Source organism: Bos indicus x Bos taurus, chromosome 15, assembly GCF_003369695.1.
Source record: "Bos indicus x Bos taurus breed Angus x Brahman F1 hybrid chromosome 15, Bos_hybrid_MaternalHap_v2.0, whole genome shotgun sequence".
Lineage (NCBI taxonomy): Eukaryota > Metazoa > Chordata > Mammalia > Artiodactyla > Bovidae > Bos > Bos indicus x Bos taurus.
In genome coordinates, this window is record NC_040090.1 from 76,474,898 (window position 1) to 76,491,367 (window position 16,470).

A 16,470-nucleotide genomic window follows, 5' to 3' on the forward strand; every position below is an offset into this window, starting at 1 on the left:
AGGAGGCAAGAATATACAATGGAGAGAAGACAATCTCTTTAACAAGTGGTGCTGGGAAAACTGGTCAACCACTTGTAAAAGAATGAAACTAGAACACTTTCTAACACCATACACAAAAATAAACTCAAAATGGATTAAAGATCTAAATGTAAGACCAGAAACTATAAAACTCCTAGAGGAGAGTATAGGTAAAATGCTCTCCGACATAAACCACAGGAGGATCCTCTATGACCCACCTCCCAGAATATTGGAAATAGAAACAAAAATAAACAAATGGGACCTAATTAAATTTAAAAGCTTTTGCACAATGAAGGAAACTACAAGCAAAGTGAAAAGACAGCCTTCAGAATGGGAGAAAATAATAGCAAATGAGGCAACTGACGAAGAATTAATCTCAAAAATATACAAGCAGCTCATGCAGCTCAATACCAGAAAAATAAACAACCCAATCAAAAATGGGCCAAAGAACTAAACAGACATTTCTCCAAAGAAGACATACAGATGGTAACAAACACATGAAAAGATGCTCAACATCACTCATCATTAGAGAAATGCAAATCAAAACCACAATGAGGTACCATCAAATGCCAGTCAGAATGGCTGTTATCCAAAAGTCTACAAACAATAAATGCTGGAGAGGCTGTGGAGAAAAGGGAACCCTCTTACCCTGTTGGTGGCAATGCAAACTAGTACAGCCACTATGGAGAACAGTGTGGAGATTCCTTAAAAAACTGGAAACAGAACTGCCATATGGCCCAGCAATCCCACTGCTGGGCATACACACTGAGGAAACCAGAATTGAAAGAGGCACGTGTACCCCAATGTTCATCAAAGCACTGTTTATAATAGCCAGGACATGGAAGCAATCTAGATGCCTATCAGCAGATGAATGGATAAGAAAGCTGTGGTAAATATACACAATGGAATATTACTCAGCTATTAAAAAGATCATATTTGAATCAGTTTTAATGAGGTGGATGAAACTGGAGCCTGATATACAGAGTGAAGTAAGTCAGAAAGAAAACACCAATACAGTATACTAACACATATATATGGAATTTAGAAAGATGGTAATGATGACCCTGTATGTGAGACAGCAAAAGAGACAGAGATATATAGAACAGAGTTTTGGACTCTGGGAGAAGGCGAGGGTGGGATGATTTGAGAGAATAGCATTGAAACATGTATATTACCATATGTGAAATAGATCATCAGTCCAGATTCGATGCATGAGACAGGGTGCTTGGGGCTGGTGCACTGGGATGATCCTGAGGGATGGGATGGGGAGGCAGGTGGGAGGAGGGGTTCAAGATGGGGGACACATGTACACCCATGGCTGATTCAGTTTAATGTATGGCAAAAACCAGTACAGTATTATAGACTAATTAGCCTCCAATTAAAATAAATAAATCAATTAAAAAATAAAAGAGAAATTGTACTACAATAGAAAAAAGACAGTCTCTTCACAAATAGTACTAGAACAACCCTGGACATCCATATGCAAAAAAGTCAATCTTGACACAGACATTACACCCTTCACAAATCTACTCAAAATGGATCAGAAAACTAAACATAAAATTCAAAACTATAAAACTACTAAAAGATAACCTAGGAGAAAATCCACATGACCTTGAGTTCAATGACATTTTTCAGATATAATACTAAAGTCATAATCCATGAAAGAAAGAATTGAGAAACCATATTTCATTAAAAATGAATTTGTCTACTATGTAAAATACACTAGCAAAAGAACAAAAAGACAGAGTGGGAGAAAATATTTGCAAAATACCTAGGATAAAGGTCTGTTATCTAAAAAACAAACAAAAATAATCCACAAAAAAACCTTTTAAAACTCAACAGAAAAAAAAATGGGCCAAAATTGTAATAAACACATCACCAAGGAAGATGTATAGATGTCAAATAAGCATATGAAAATATAATTCACATAATATGTCATCAGGGAAATTTAAGTCAAAACAACAATGAGCTAGCACTACATTCCTGTTAGAATGGAGAAAATCTGAAGCACTAGAAACACAAATGCTGGCAAGGACATGGAATAAGACAAACTCTCAATTATTGCCAGTGGGAATGTTAAATGATACAGCCACTTTGGAAAACAATTTGGCGGTTTCTTCTAAAACTAAACATACTCTTACCATACGACCAAGCCACTGCACTCTGGTATTTGCCGCGCTGCTGTTGTTTAATTGCCAAGTCATGTCCAAGTCTTTCTCGACCCCCTGGACTGCAGCCTGCCAGACTCCCCCAACCATTTCCTTCTCCAGGGGATCTTTCTGACCCAGGGATGGAACCCACACCTTCTGCTTTGGTAGGCGAGTTCTATACCACTGAGCCACCAGGAAAGCCTGGTATTTGCCCTGAGGAGTTGAAAACTGATGTTCACACAAATACTTGCAGACAAATCTTTAGAGCAGCTTTATTCATAACTACCAAAGCCTGGAAGCAACCAAGGTGTCCTTCAGTAGATCAATGAATAAACAAACTGCGGTATATTCAGACAATGGAATGTTATTCAGCACTAAAAAGAAATGAGCCTTTCACATGGAGGAAGCTTCAATGCATACTGCTAAGGGAAAAAGCTAATCTGTAAAGGCTTCCTACTGTATGATTCCAACTATATGACATTCTGGAAAAGGCAAAACTATGGGGACAATATAAATATTAGTGGTTGACAGGAGTTGGGGATGAGGAAGGGATGAACAGAAGAGCACAGAGGATTTGGGGAGGCAGTGAAAATACTCTGTATGAAACTCTAACCATGGATACATGTCATCATACATTTGTCCAGATCCACTCAATGGTACAAAACCAAGAGTGAGCCCTAATGTAAACTATGGATTTCCGGTGATTAGCATGTGTTGATGTAGATTCATCAGTTGCAACAAACATACTACTCTGGTGGAGGATTTTGATAATAAGAGAAGCTATGCATGTGCAATCACAGGAGGCACATGGGACATCTCTACACTGTCCTCTCAATTTTGCTATAAACCTAAAATTGCTCTTAAAAATAAGCATTGAAACATGAAAAATATCATGTATGAAACGAGATGCCAGTCCAGGTTCAATGCACGATACTGGATGCTTGGGGCTAGTGCACTGGGACGACCCAGAGGGATGGTATGGGGAGGGAGAAGGGAGGAGGGTTCAGGATGGGGAGCACATGTATACCTGTGATGGATTCATTTTGATATTTGGCAAAACTAATACAATTATGTAAAGTTTAAAAATAAAATTAAATTAAAAAAAATTAAAAAAAATAATCTTTCACAAATTTGAATGTTCATCATTTCTGCTTTAGAAGTCATACCACAGAGAACGATGCTACTACACCAGTTTTCATTTTTAGACTATGACACCAGCTCCACTCAACTTCAGAAAGAAATATGCTATTCTTAAAAATACTTCATTTCTGTTCCGTTTCCTCTGTGGTCTGCTTATGATGTGCTCAGACGCTCAGCTGTGTCTGACTTTTTGTGACCCCATGGATTGCAGCCTGCAAGGCTTCTCTATCCATGGGATTCTCCTGGCAAGAATACTGGAGTGGGTTGCCGTTTCCTCCTCCAGGGGATCTTCCCAACCAAGAGATGGAACCCATGTCTCTTATGTCTCCTGCATTGGTAGGTGAATTCTTTACCACTAGGACTACCTCGGAGAAGGCAATGGCACCCCACTCCAGTATTCTTGCCTGGAAAATCCCATGGATGGAGGAGCCTGGTAGGCTGCAGTCCATGGGGTCACGAAGAGTCGGACATGACTGAGCGACTTCACTTTCACTTTTCACTTTCATCCACTGGAGAAGGAAATGGCAACCCACTCCAGTGTTCTTGCCTGGAGAATCCCAGGGACGGGGAAGCCTGGTGGGCTGCCGTCTATGGGGTCGCACAGAGTCGGACACGACTGAAGTGACTTAGCAGCAGCAGTAGCAGGACTACCTGGGAAGACTGCTTATGAAGGTGTCTTTCTAATTCTAAAGACTTCTCCACCATCCCCAGCATCTGTCAGAGGGGTCAAGTGACTAGTTGTCCAGGCATAACTCATTAATATATAATAACTTGTTAAACGCATGCTAACTGAGAATGTCCCTTTCCTCCACTACATTAAAAACTCCGCTAGTGCTGCAGCCAGTTAGGTCTGTCCTGCTTTACTTTTCAACCAGCACCCAGTATAGTCCCCGGCATACAGCAGGTGCTCAACAAACATTTGGTTAATTAATGCAAAAACAAAAACTAGCTGAACATAGAGCATATTATGCTAAATGAAATAAGCCAGACAAAGACAAATACCACAGATATCATTACATGTGGAATTTAAAAAATAAGTTGAATTTATAGAAACACAGAAGAGAAGTGGTTACCAGGGGCTGGAGGGTGGGGGGAAATAGGGAGAGATTGGTAAAAGGATACAAACCTTCAGGTATAAGGTGAATAAGGTCTGAGGATCTAATGTGTAATACTTTGACTACAGTTGATAACATTGTATAACATTATATAACTGAAATTTGCCAAGAGAGTAGAACTTAAATGTCCTTGCCAAAAAGAAAGGCAAATACCTGAGGTATGTTAAAAAACTTGATGGGGAGGAATTCTTTCACCATGAACCTATAATATCAAATCATTACAGGGTACACTTTAAATATCTTACAATTTTATTTGTCACTTTTACCTCAATTAAGAGAAAAATGAGGCATAATGTAATATAATTAAAAATCCATCAATATCTACTTAGCTTCCTATCTTCTAAACACTATGTTTCAACTATATTAACAATATTTCCCAACCCTATTCCATCAAATATATTCACTACAAATGCTGTCACACTATAAAATATGCAAAGAATAAAAGCTTGGCATCATTTGTTATGACTGGTTCATTTAGCAAACAATTATACACTAACTGTTTAGTATTCCTAGCATTGAGCGAGTCACAGTGCATACTGAGGTAAGCCAGTGAGAAATTATCTTTTCCTTCTTAATACAAGGCCTGCATTTATAGGACTGGCAGGTCATTATGACTTCTCCTTGAAAGGCATTAAGGCAATTTCTGACCACTTCCTGGTTCACTCCAAGTATTAGTAAAGGAATGCAATGGGCTATTCAAGCAACTATTTTTTAGCTAATATTTTCTTTCTTTTTCTTTTTTTTTTCAGCTTAAGAGGTCATTTCTCTCCTCTGTATACTCCTACGTCCTGAGGGATGTCTTTTTTCTCTGCCTCTTCTCTTTCTGTTTCATACCAAGAGAAATCCAGTTTTCCTGAGTAACTTCTCCATACACATTACGGTCTCCCACTTCTAACTTGGAGCAGGGGTGGAGAAACTGGCTCTTGGCTCCTGAATGTGTCTTTTCACTGCAGCCCTAAATGTGGTGTTAGTATCATCCATCCATTTACATTACACACTTTCAATCACCCTTGATATCGCATTCTTCGTTAGGATTCCCTTCTACCTTCTTAGATGTTTTCTCACTTGGCTCATATTTTTTCTTCCAACCCTCTATTGTTTCTTTGCGAAGCTGAAACTGAATTTCCTGTTATGAGAAAGAAAGTGTAGTGGTGGAAGGCATAGATTCTGGGGTCAAACACCTTGGATTTGAATCCTATTCCACTGCTTCTTATGATTTAAGGCAATTTACAAAGGCAGTTTCCTCATTTATAAACTGAAAATGATGATAATGTCTACACCATATGGCTTAAAAGGGTCAAGACCAATACAACATTAAAATAGTCACAGGCACATATAAAGCACTCCTGAAGGCCATTATCATCACTATCTTTGGTATTTAATATTCATATTGTTGACTATGACATTCAATTTCTGGACATACTGGCATCCACATATAGTTATACCCTGAAGTTGTTCATTACACAGCCCTATTTCACTCTAAGATTTCAAACTAGGTATTTCTCTTCAATTACAAATATTCTTCTACTCATCTTTCTCATCTTTGAAAACTCAAAGAACCTTCTATTTTCTTGCCTTAAATGACTGATTCAAGCAAACACTGGCAATCCAACTTCTTAACCTTTAATAATTTCCTAATATGGATCTTCAAGTCTTAGTTTAATCTTAATCTCATCAGTTTTCCTTGAATATATACACTTTACAAGCTCTTCTCAATGTCCAGAGGTCACTAATTTTACTCGTCATTTAACAGCCAAATGATTTATCAACTTTTATCTTGAGCTCCTCTTCGTAGACAATGTTGAATAAAGGTACTTCATTTCTACTACTCAAAATTAAAACAGAACCATGCCTAAGGTAGTGGTCCAACAAATACTTTGTCATTGCAAATTTGGGAAGACATCTTTTATGTTTAGGATGCTATTCTGATAATAATGATGTGAAAACATTTATATTTTAATTAGAGTATTCTTGGTCCTATATGCACTTTTGAAGTAACTTTCAAGAATTAAGTAGCATTTGTCATATGCCTACTTTTGCATACCATTTCTGATTTATAAGCACTGCAATGAAAGAAAATCTAACCTATGTTGACTAACAATCAGCTACCAACTAACTGTATGCTGTTTAGAAATTTAGATGTATGTCTTTAGGACTTGTGTATCTGTAGAAAGAGAGAGCTGGGCTAGAATAAACTAGCTTTGGGGAGACTCCAACAGGGGCATTCATTTAAGGATTAGACTAATAAAACTGTAAGTATAAAGAAAATCACATTAATGCAGAGGGGAATGTTCAGGAAACCAGGATCAAAGTCAGATGGGAACAGTAACTTCAATTACCCACTGGAGAATCAACTCTTCCACGCACACAAAGGGCTTCAAACTGCAACTATGACTAAATGATGTCAGTGGAAAGTTAAGACTACCCTCAGTTGTCCCATTTTCTCACATTTTCTCTTGTCACAGCACCTCAACTAATTTAAAATGCAATTAAAGTCCCCTTAAGTTTAATACATACACTCAACATCAGTTACATCCATCCATCCTTCATGAGAAACAATCATATTTTAAAAAGGCACAAGAGCAATTACTTTTTTTGAAGCATTAATTTCAGTAGGAGGGGTACACATACCATTAATAGATGAGAATCATTTTCACTAAAAGGGCATAATAGTTATGAAGAATTATATGTTAGCAATCTATAGGGATAGTGAATTTTTTTTGTTAAACATCTTTTGGATTAATCTTTTTGGTACTCTTTCTACCCCCTTCTGATGTCTATGTCAGAAGCTTTCTCTATCTCCTTTATACTTTAATAAAACTTCATTACACAAAAGCTCTGAGCGATCAAGCCTTGTCTCTGGCCCCGGATTGAATTCTTCTCCTCCGGGGGCCAAGAATCCTGGTGTCTTCGTGAGATTCAACAACAACCTTTCATCCTGGGGGCTCGTCCGGGATCCTTCAGGACAAGGTAAGGATGCTTGGAGCTCTAGTTCTTTGTCCTCTTAGCAAATGCGTTTTCTGCTGTGCTTTATTAACTCTACGGTGTACTTGTGTGAATGAATGACATGCCTTGCATGAAGCAAGTAAGGAGCCCTGCTCTGCGGTTCCATGGTGATGTCATATGGCTTATGGCAGAAACCTGTTGGGGGTTTATACCGACATGCCAATGCCAAGAGGCACCCAATGTCTCCTTTGGGAACCGACCAGAAATGGGCAGTGTGTGGACCGAACTCTCCTTTCTTGGTCAAACTTTTCGGTTTCTTTGACCATTTCTTAACTCCTTGGGAATTAGAAGTACTAACCTACAATGGCACCCCACTCCAGTACTCTTGCCTGGAAAATCCCATGGACGGAGGAGCCTGGAAGGCTGCAGTCCATGAGGTCGCGGAGAGTTGGACACGACTGAGCAACTTCACTTTCACTTTTCACTTTCACGCATTGGAGAAGGAAATGGCAACTCACTCCAGTGTTCTTGCCTAGAGAATCCCAGGGACGTCGAGCCTCATGAGCTGCTGTCTATGGGGTTGCACAGAGTCGGACACGACTGAAGTGACTTCACTTAGGGTAAATGTGTATTAAATATGCATGTCAACTCCTTTGAATGCTCCCTTAAGGTAAAAATTCCCCACTCCCTCCTTTCCTACTTACATGTAGAGGACTCTTGAAATCAGAAAACTCACAAACAGGAAGCAAAAAAGCAGACATTCAGATCTTGGTTCCTTGTCTAGGTGTGATCTCAGAACTCCAGAGACAACCATAAACTCATGTCTGCTTGTTATAAAATACAGTTATTGCTAGAATTCAAATGTGAAATGATGTCTAAGTGTATTTCTATCTTCAAATATAAATGTGCTTGGCAGCTTAGAGTTTAGTGTAGATAGAAAGGATGAAATTAAAACATATATTTTATAAAAGTTCAAATATGAAATACATTATGTAAGTCAATCTAAAATCATTAGGTAAATATGTAATTTGGATGATTTTTAAAATATGAAAGACTTACTTAAAGCAAAATATTTCTGCAGAAATTAAATTACTGTGGAGTCCAAATTTTTCTTTTGCTTTAAATTGTTTGCACTAAACAAAAAGGGAACTTTAACCATTTTTTTCTGTAATTACCATTATATAATTATTACATAAACATCATACAGGGAAAGGACATAATTATGAAGAAAACTTGTAACTGCATCATATATATGTACATATATAATTTTAATGACTTCTACCACTTTACTTTTAGAAGAAAATTTTAATTTAGTGTTATCTTACATAAATGTGATAGAAATATAAAAATTCAATTAGAATAAAGTTGTTTCTCTAAAGTTAATGAACAATGTTAGCATGTTGCAAGATTCATATGCTTTGTCTAATATTAAAAGTGTTAGTCAAATATTATGCAATTATAATATCCAACCACATTCAATACAGATTATTAGAAATAAAAATATATTGTTAAAATATCATCATATATTTTTAGTTGTATGGAAATACCATCATTTCTTAGAAGAAGCAAGGGCTAATTAAGATCTGTAAAATATTAGATGGTGTCATTTACAATTAAACCAACAAGAAAGGAGCCTACCTTCCATTGCCCTTTTAAAGAAGACCTTACAGCTTCCACAGGTGAGGACACCATAATGACAGCCTGATGCTTCATCCCCACAGATTAAACAAATCTTCTGAGGTAATGACTCAAAGCTGTACTGTGGGCTCTGGCTGGCTTCTGAATCCGGCCTTGAAATGCAAAACAAAGTACTCAATTTATTTTTAAGTGCACCACTATCTAATACTAAAGTTTCCTTAACCCAGAATAGACAGAGTGACAAGGTTTTTAAAAATTACAGCCATATATAAATACAGATCTGAAAAACATAGCAAACTGAACTTGATATACTACATGTTACTGGATTCATCAGACTTGCAAGGTATTAGCCTCTCATCAGGAGTACCAACAAAAGTAATAAATAATTAATATTTAATTTTATGTTCAGAAAAAAAAAAAAAACTTCCTGCAAAACTCATTACAGAGAATCAATTTAGTCTTTTGACAAATGTTATAACCTTGTTGCACGGTGGAAAACAATAAACGTGGTTTTGCTCTAAAAATACAATCATTTTAAAAAGTCATCTCTGTAATTAAACAAGTACCCGAGTTTGTCTTTTTAAAGCATTGTTCAATATATTGACACTGTTTTGACTATTCACAACACAAGATTCCAAATCCAGAGCACTTTCTTTTTTCTTTAAAACTCTGTAACTCTCGTATGTAAATTAAAATGTTTTTCAAAACTTGTATGCTAAAAGTAGTAGAGAACTTGAAACAATACTAGCCTACAGTGCACTGACGTGATTGATATTTAAAGCCATACTGTAATTTACACATAAATTAATTTCAATCTAGAGATTCGGGTGAAAATGAAGCGCTAAGTGTCCAGACCCCTAAGATGGTTCTGCTTTGGGTTCTGGCCGGGAACCCAGCGCCACCCCGCCCGGAAGAACGATGCGTTACCGTTTCTCCTCCGGAACGCACGTTCTCGGTAACTGTCCTTCTAGGAAGAAAAGCATTTTATAAAACCCCAGACTCGCCGCACCCTTTCGGCTCCGCGGGGCTACGGCGGACCCAGAGTGACGCTGCACTTTTAGAACTCAAGGCTGGTTCGCCTTGGGACTGCGCAGATCTGGAAAGTTTAGGAACATATTGTCGGGGACGCCTGCTCCAGAAACAGCATAATCTGGGCCCCCGCGGTGTCCTCCCCACCACCAAAAAAAAAAAAAAAAAAAATGAGAAGAGGTGAGGAAAAGGAAGCCAAGCTGCGCTGCGCTGCGCCCCGCCCCGGCCACCCACTCCTGGCGGCCACTCTAGGGAGCCGGGCGCCGGGGGCCGGGGGCGGCCGGACAGGTCCTCGCGCGCCGCGCCGGGCCCTCACCTCAGGTAGTTGAGATCGGGCTGGTAGACCTGCGGCAGGCCCTCCTTGAGCACCGCGGCCTGGTAGCCGAGCTGGGGGAGCCCGTTGAGGCCGAGCGGCTGGTAGAGCGCAGGGGTGGCCCCGGCGGCGGCGGCGGCTGCGGCGGCCGAGGTGGACGGCAGGTCCCGCGGCAGCAGGCAGGCGCCCGCGGCCGGAGCCTTGCAGGGCGGCGGCGCGAACGGGCCCGGCTGGGGCGGCGCGCCCTCCGCCTTGTACAGGACGCACTCCAGGGCTGACCCCGACACGGCCGCGGACGAGCCGGGGGCCCCCGTGGCGGCCGCGGGCACCGCCACCTCCCCCGGCCTGGACGGCGGCGCCAGCGGGAAGTCGGCGAAGACGGCGGGGCTGGCCCCCGCCAGCAGGTACGGCCGCGGGGAGCGCGCGGCTGCCTCGGCGCCCCCCTCCTCCTCCTCCTTGATCTTCAGGGCGGGCGGCTGCGGGTCCCCGTAGAGCGAGAACGCGTCGTCCTTGGGCTCGGAGTCGGGCTGGTACGCGCAGTCGGGGAAGTCTCCGGGCGCGCCCAGGGCGGCCGAGGCGGAGGGCGAGCCCCGCGGCGGGGCGAAGGCGCCGGCGGCCCCGCCGTCATAGCTGTCACCCTCCAGCAGCTGCCGGGTGCGGGCGGCCAGGAAGGCTGAGTTGAGCGGCAGGATGGGCACGTGGATGAAGTCCATCACCGCGGTGGCCACCGAGGCGCGCCCGGGCGCGGCGGGTGCGTCATGCTCCGCCGGGGCGGCCCTGGGCGCCGAGAAGCGGGCATCTTCTTTGGGCACCGGGGCGACGCCTCCCGCGGCCGTCCCAGGAGCGCTGATCGCGTCTCCTCCCGCGGGCCGGGCTTTGCCCTTCAGGGGCGGCCCCGAGGAGCCCTCGGGATCCGAGTCGTCCTCCTCCAGCTCCACCACCGCGGGCTGCGGAGACGGCCTCGGCGCGGGCGCGGGCCAGGGGTGGCTCGAGGCCGTCGGGGCCAGCAGCTGCCGGCATGGCGCCAGGCCCCGGGGCAGCACCTTCTGGCCGGCGGCGGCCCCGGGGGTGTCGCCAGCCTTGCTCTCTGGGCGGCTCATGAGTGGGAGTAGGACCCCCTGGGCGGCTGGCGCAGCCCGGGCGTCTTGGACAAGCTCGGGGCCAAAGAGGCACCAAGGGCTGGGGGCTTCGCAGACGGCGGGGCTGGCGGGGCTCCGCTCAGGGCCCGGGGGCGCCAGCAGGGTGTCCAGGACGCTGTCCAGCAACCCGCCGTCCTTCTCTGGGGGTCTCGCAGCAGCGCCCTCTGCGGCTTCCCCTCCGGAATACGCCCCCTCCACGTCTGCCAGCGACTCTGGGTCCGGCGTCTTCCCGTCCAGGTCCTGAGCCTGGCAGGACCGAGGGAAGATCAGTCCGTCCAGGGAGAGGGGGAGGCCCGAGGCTGTGGGCGTCGGGCCCGAGGCCTCGCCCGCCTGGAAGGGGCCCGCGTCTGGGCGTCCCCGCAGAGGGGCTCCGGCCTGGGTGGGCGAGGGCGCTGTGCCCGCCACGTGGGGAGCGCGGGGACCCTTCGCCTTCAGCTCAGTCATGACGCCCTGGGCTCCCCTTTTCTCCTCCCCTGTCTCTGGGGAGGGGGGGATAGCGGGAGGACCAGGGGGCGTCAGGAGGCTCGGGGCCGCGGGAGGAGAGAACCGGAGTTGAATTTGGCTGGAGCGGACGGCGGAGAGGGGGGTGAACTCTCCACCTCCTGGGTGTGAAGGGGGCGGCCCCGATGGGCCTCCGCCCTCGCCCCGGGTCCGCAGGTCGGGGGAGGGGGTGGCAGTCACTCTGTCCCTGAGGTAGGTGGGGAAACCAGACGACGGCGGTGGTAGGGATCCCGTAGAGCTCTCCAGGGGTGTTCCCCGGCTTCCGTCTGCGGACAGGCGACGCAAAGTACTCACAAACCGCGGGGCGCACCCCAGGGGCGGCGGCTTCGCAAGCACTGGACAGAGGCTGTGGCTCTTGACTTTTGCGCCCGCTCCAGCGCCGGGATGCTCCCGGTCCCGGGCTGCGGTCCCCGTCCCTTCCCCCGGACACCCCGGGGCTGTATCGGCCTCTCGGCGCAGCCCATCCTCAAGAGTAGCGCCGTCTCTGCCGGCTCCGGGTCGCTCGCCACGAGCATCTCCACGGTGCTCACATCTCTTGGCAGTCCGCTAGCACGGAGCGCCCGGAGCTGCGGGGTCCACTGAGATGCCACGTGAAGCGAAGCCTCGCGGAGCACGCTGCTCGCGCAGCGGACCCTCGCACGCTCAGATACTACGAGGCTTCACTAGCAGACCCGCCCCCGGGCTTTCCCAGCACGCCGCCTCCCCCGCAGCAGGCCCCGCCCACGGCTCCGCCCCGCTCCGCGGAGGGACCAGATCTGAAATTCCAAGTGCCAGCCCGAATTAACAGGTACTGGGATGAGCTGCATAAGCACATTCGATTTTGTACTGCCAACTCAGTACCACTACCAGTCTAACTGGAAAAGTGAATGGATTGTATCAGAAGCTGAATTCTCAGCATTTCAGATTTGTAAAGATTTTACACAGAGAACGGTATTTGGCTATGTGTATTATTTTTTTTAGAATAAATATATCGAGGATGATTCTAAGTAACATGAGAGAGACTTTTCTCTTATGACTTCCATAAAAGTGAGTGCTTTCAAATGTCTCTCTCTGCAACCAACATGTCCTCTAGTCCTCTTGAACCGTCCTCAATGTGGCAGAGAAATTTGGGGACAGGAGATAGCTGAGAACACTAATTTACCTGTACAAGAAGTTTGGATGTTGTGTGTTTACACTTTGAATTGTCCTAAGAAGTGCGTTCCATTTTTTAATAAATAGCCCTTTAAGGAAAGTTTCCTTTAACTTCAGCTTCCATCCTGTGCTACATCATAAATTCCTCAATAGAGATGTCGAATACTACTTTTTCTCCCCTCAGCATTCTTATTCTGAAAAATAATCTTTGAATTTTTAAAGCAAATCACCTCTTCCTGAAGATGTAGAGAGAAGGGGAGTAGTGCAATGCATTTGAGATATAGGGTTATAAGCTAATAAATAGTCTCTGTGCTGAACCCAAGACCGCTGGGTATCCTGACATCTCTTAAAGATACCATGTTCAAAAATGACTTAATCATTTGGAAAATTCCTCGAGTTCTATCTGTGCTGATGCCCCACTGGTTTTCTCAGCCTGGTATAGAGAATACAGTGAAAGACTCCTGGGGGGGGGGGGCAGAGCTGACAGAGGTAAGGAGCCTGGATCCCTGAACACCTGGGGAGTGTCTACATGAGAGAGAAGTAAATTTTATCGTATTAGGTCACTGGGAATCAATCTTTTGGGCCATTAGCTTACTCTGATTGACTAGTTTTAAATATGAGGGAGTTAGGCAGGCAGAAGAGGGCTGAAGAGAACTCCAGGAAGCAGATATAATATGTTCACAGGACATCAAATAGCAAGACATAATATGGGAATTGCAAGGAGGCCATTATGGATAGAGCATGGGGTAAATTGGGGAATGGAAGAGGATAAGGCCAGAGAAGTAAACTAATTTATTATTATTAATACTGTTGTTGTTTTTAGCTTTCCTTTTTCCAGTTTATTTTAAACTACTTAACGTGCTTTATTGGCTATAATTCACATATATGGTTCACCTGTCTTAAAGTGTACAGTTCAGTGGTTCTAAGCTTATACACAGTTGTGTAACTATCACGACTATTAATTTTAGAACATTTACATCACCCCTAAAAGAAACTCCATATTCATTAGCAGTCACTCCTCTTTTTCCCTTAAAACCTTTCCAACAGTCCACTGAATCTACTTTCCTTCTCTGCATTTAATATAAATAGAATCATACCATATGTGGTCTTTTACACTGGGTTCTTTCACATAGCATGTGAAAGAAGGTTTCAATCACATGGTAGCATGTATCAGCACTTCACTCTTTTTTATTGCCAAGTAATATTTCATTCTATGAATATACTTTGATTTACTATACTATGATTTGTGAATATGCTATGATTTTGATTATCTGTTTAGAAGTCGTTGGACATCTGGGTTGTTTCTGTTTGGAGGCTATTATGAATAAGGCTACTATTAACATTCATGTATGAGTTTTCATGTGAACATGTATTTCCATTTCTCTGGGTTATATACGGAGGATTAGAATTGCTAGGTCATATAGTAACTCTCGGAGAAGGTAATGGCAACCCACTCCAGTACTCTTGCTTGGAAAATCCCATGGGTGGAGGAGCCTGGTAGGCTGCAGTCCATGGGGTCCCTAAGAGTCGGACACGACTGAGCAACTTCACTTTCACTTTTCACTTTCATGTATTGGAGAAGGAAATGGCAACCCACTCCAGTGTTCTTGGCTGGAGAATCCCAGGGACGGTGGAGCCTGATGGGCTGCCATCTATGGGGTCGCACAGAGTCGGACACGCCTGAAGCGACTTAGCAGCAGTAGCAGCATAGTAACTCTAGGTTTAACCTTTTGAAGAATTGCAGACTGCTTTCCAAAGTGACTAGACGTATTGTATTTCCACTGACAGTGTATAAAGGTTCCAATTTCTTCACTTTCTTGGAAATGCTTGCTACTGTCTTTTATTATAGCTCTCATAGTGTGTGAGATGAAGAGGTATCTAACTGTGGTTTTGAGTTACACTTGCCTGATGGTTAATGCCATAGAATCTGTAGATTTTGTAGAATCTGGATAGTACTGCCAGGTAGTCTTCTAAGACCTTTACATGTGTTACCTTGTTTAAACTTTCAACAGTTCCACAAAGTAGGTACTGTTATTTGCATTACATAGTTGAGAAAACTGAAGCTCTCAGTTTCCCAATGTTATAAATATAATAAGTAGCATAGCCATATTTGGCCCCAGGTGACCAAATGCCAGTATTCCTAGGAGTGTGATTTTTAAATAGCAGATGGCTCAGAATGGGGGTTCCAGGTTGCTATAGCCATAACGTTGGCACAAAGTCTCATTTTAAATGACACACTATATTTGACTTAATTTTGATTGACTATAAAAATTCCCTCAAACCAGACACGTCTGACTAAGATATTTCCACAAGATTGAAATTCCTGAAGTAAGAAAACAATAATAAAAATTCTCAACATGTCCTAAATCACCATTAGGTCATGAAATTTGATGCTGTGTGATTAGCGTTGTTGACAAAAATAATTCCTAAATATATTAATCTTTAAGTGAAACAAGCTCACTATTTAAATACACTGGTTAAAAGTAGGACTACCAAATGATCAAGCAGTTCTGCTACTGGGTATTTATTTAAAAAATCAACACAAACAATAATTATAAAAGATGTATATATCTGTATGTTCACTGCAACACTATTTACAGTAGCCAATATATGGAAGCAATCTAAGTGCCCATTAATAGATGTGATATAGATGTGATAAAGAAGATGTGAAATATATGTAATATATAATGGAATATCACTCAACTGTGGAAAAGAATGGAATCTTGCCATCTGCAACAACAAGGATGAACTGTGAGGGCATTATGTTACCTGAAATAAGTCAGACAAAGAAAGACAAATATTGTATGATTTCACTTATATGTGTGGAACCTAGAAAACTAATAAGCAAACATAACAAAATAGAAACAGAGTTATAGATACAGAGGTCAAACAGGTGGTTGCCAGAGGGTGGGGGATATTAGGGGTGGGGTGTGAAAGAAATAGATGAGAGAGATTAGGTGAAAGAAACTACCAGTTGCAAAATAAATGAAATGCACAGTGTGGGAAATATAGTCACTAACTATGTAATATCTTTGTATGGTGACATATCATAACTAGACTTATCACAATGGTCATTTTGAAATGTATAGAAATATTGAATCACCATGTTGTGTAACAGGAATTAACATAGTGTTGTAAGTCAATTATACTTTTAAAACAAACAAACTCATATAAAAAGAGATCAGATTTGTGGGTACCAGAGGCAAGGGGAGGGGTTTAATTGAAAAATGCAGTAAAAAGGTTCAAACTCCCAGTTATAAATAACCACTAAATGTACAACGTGGTAAGTTTAATTAACAGTGCTTGAGTTATGTATGAAAGTTGTTAAGAGAGTAAATCCTAAGAGTTCT

The 16,470-nt window shown here is 43.2% G+C and overlaps 1 protein-coding gene and 1 long non-coding RNA gene across 5 annotated transcripts in view; one reads left to right on the forward strand and one right to left on the reverse strand.

Moving 5' to 3' along the window:
- PGR (progesterone receptor) overlaps positions 1-12,825 on the reverse strand; it is a 114,352-nt gene extending 101,527 nt beyond the window's left edge. Inside the window, exons 1-2 of one of the 3 annotated variants that reach the window (XM_027563911.1) lie at positions 10,353-12,825; positions 9,008-9,159 (exon numbers count right to left, since the gene is read on the reverse strand). In XM_027563911.1, coding sequence (XP_027419712.1) covers positions 9,008-9,159; positions 10,353-11,932 — 1,732 coding nt within the window. In that variant the 5' untranslated portion in view covers positions 11,933-12,825. Of the gene's footprint in view, positions 1-9,007; positions 9,160-9,934; positions 10,197-10,352 lie in introns of those variants that run through there. The other 2 variants (XM_027563910.1, XM_027563912.1) reach the window with 2 other exon arrangements.
- Positions 10,667-16,470, forward strand: part of LOC113905929 — a 39,844-nt gene continuing 34,040 nt past the window's right edge. For both annotated transcript variants that reach the window (XR_003514758.1, XR_003514757.1), the window contains exon 1: positions 10,667-10,753. This is a non-coding gene — a long non-coding RNA (uncharacterized LOC113905929). The remainder of the gene's footprint in view (positions 10,754-16,470) is intronic.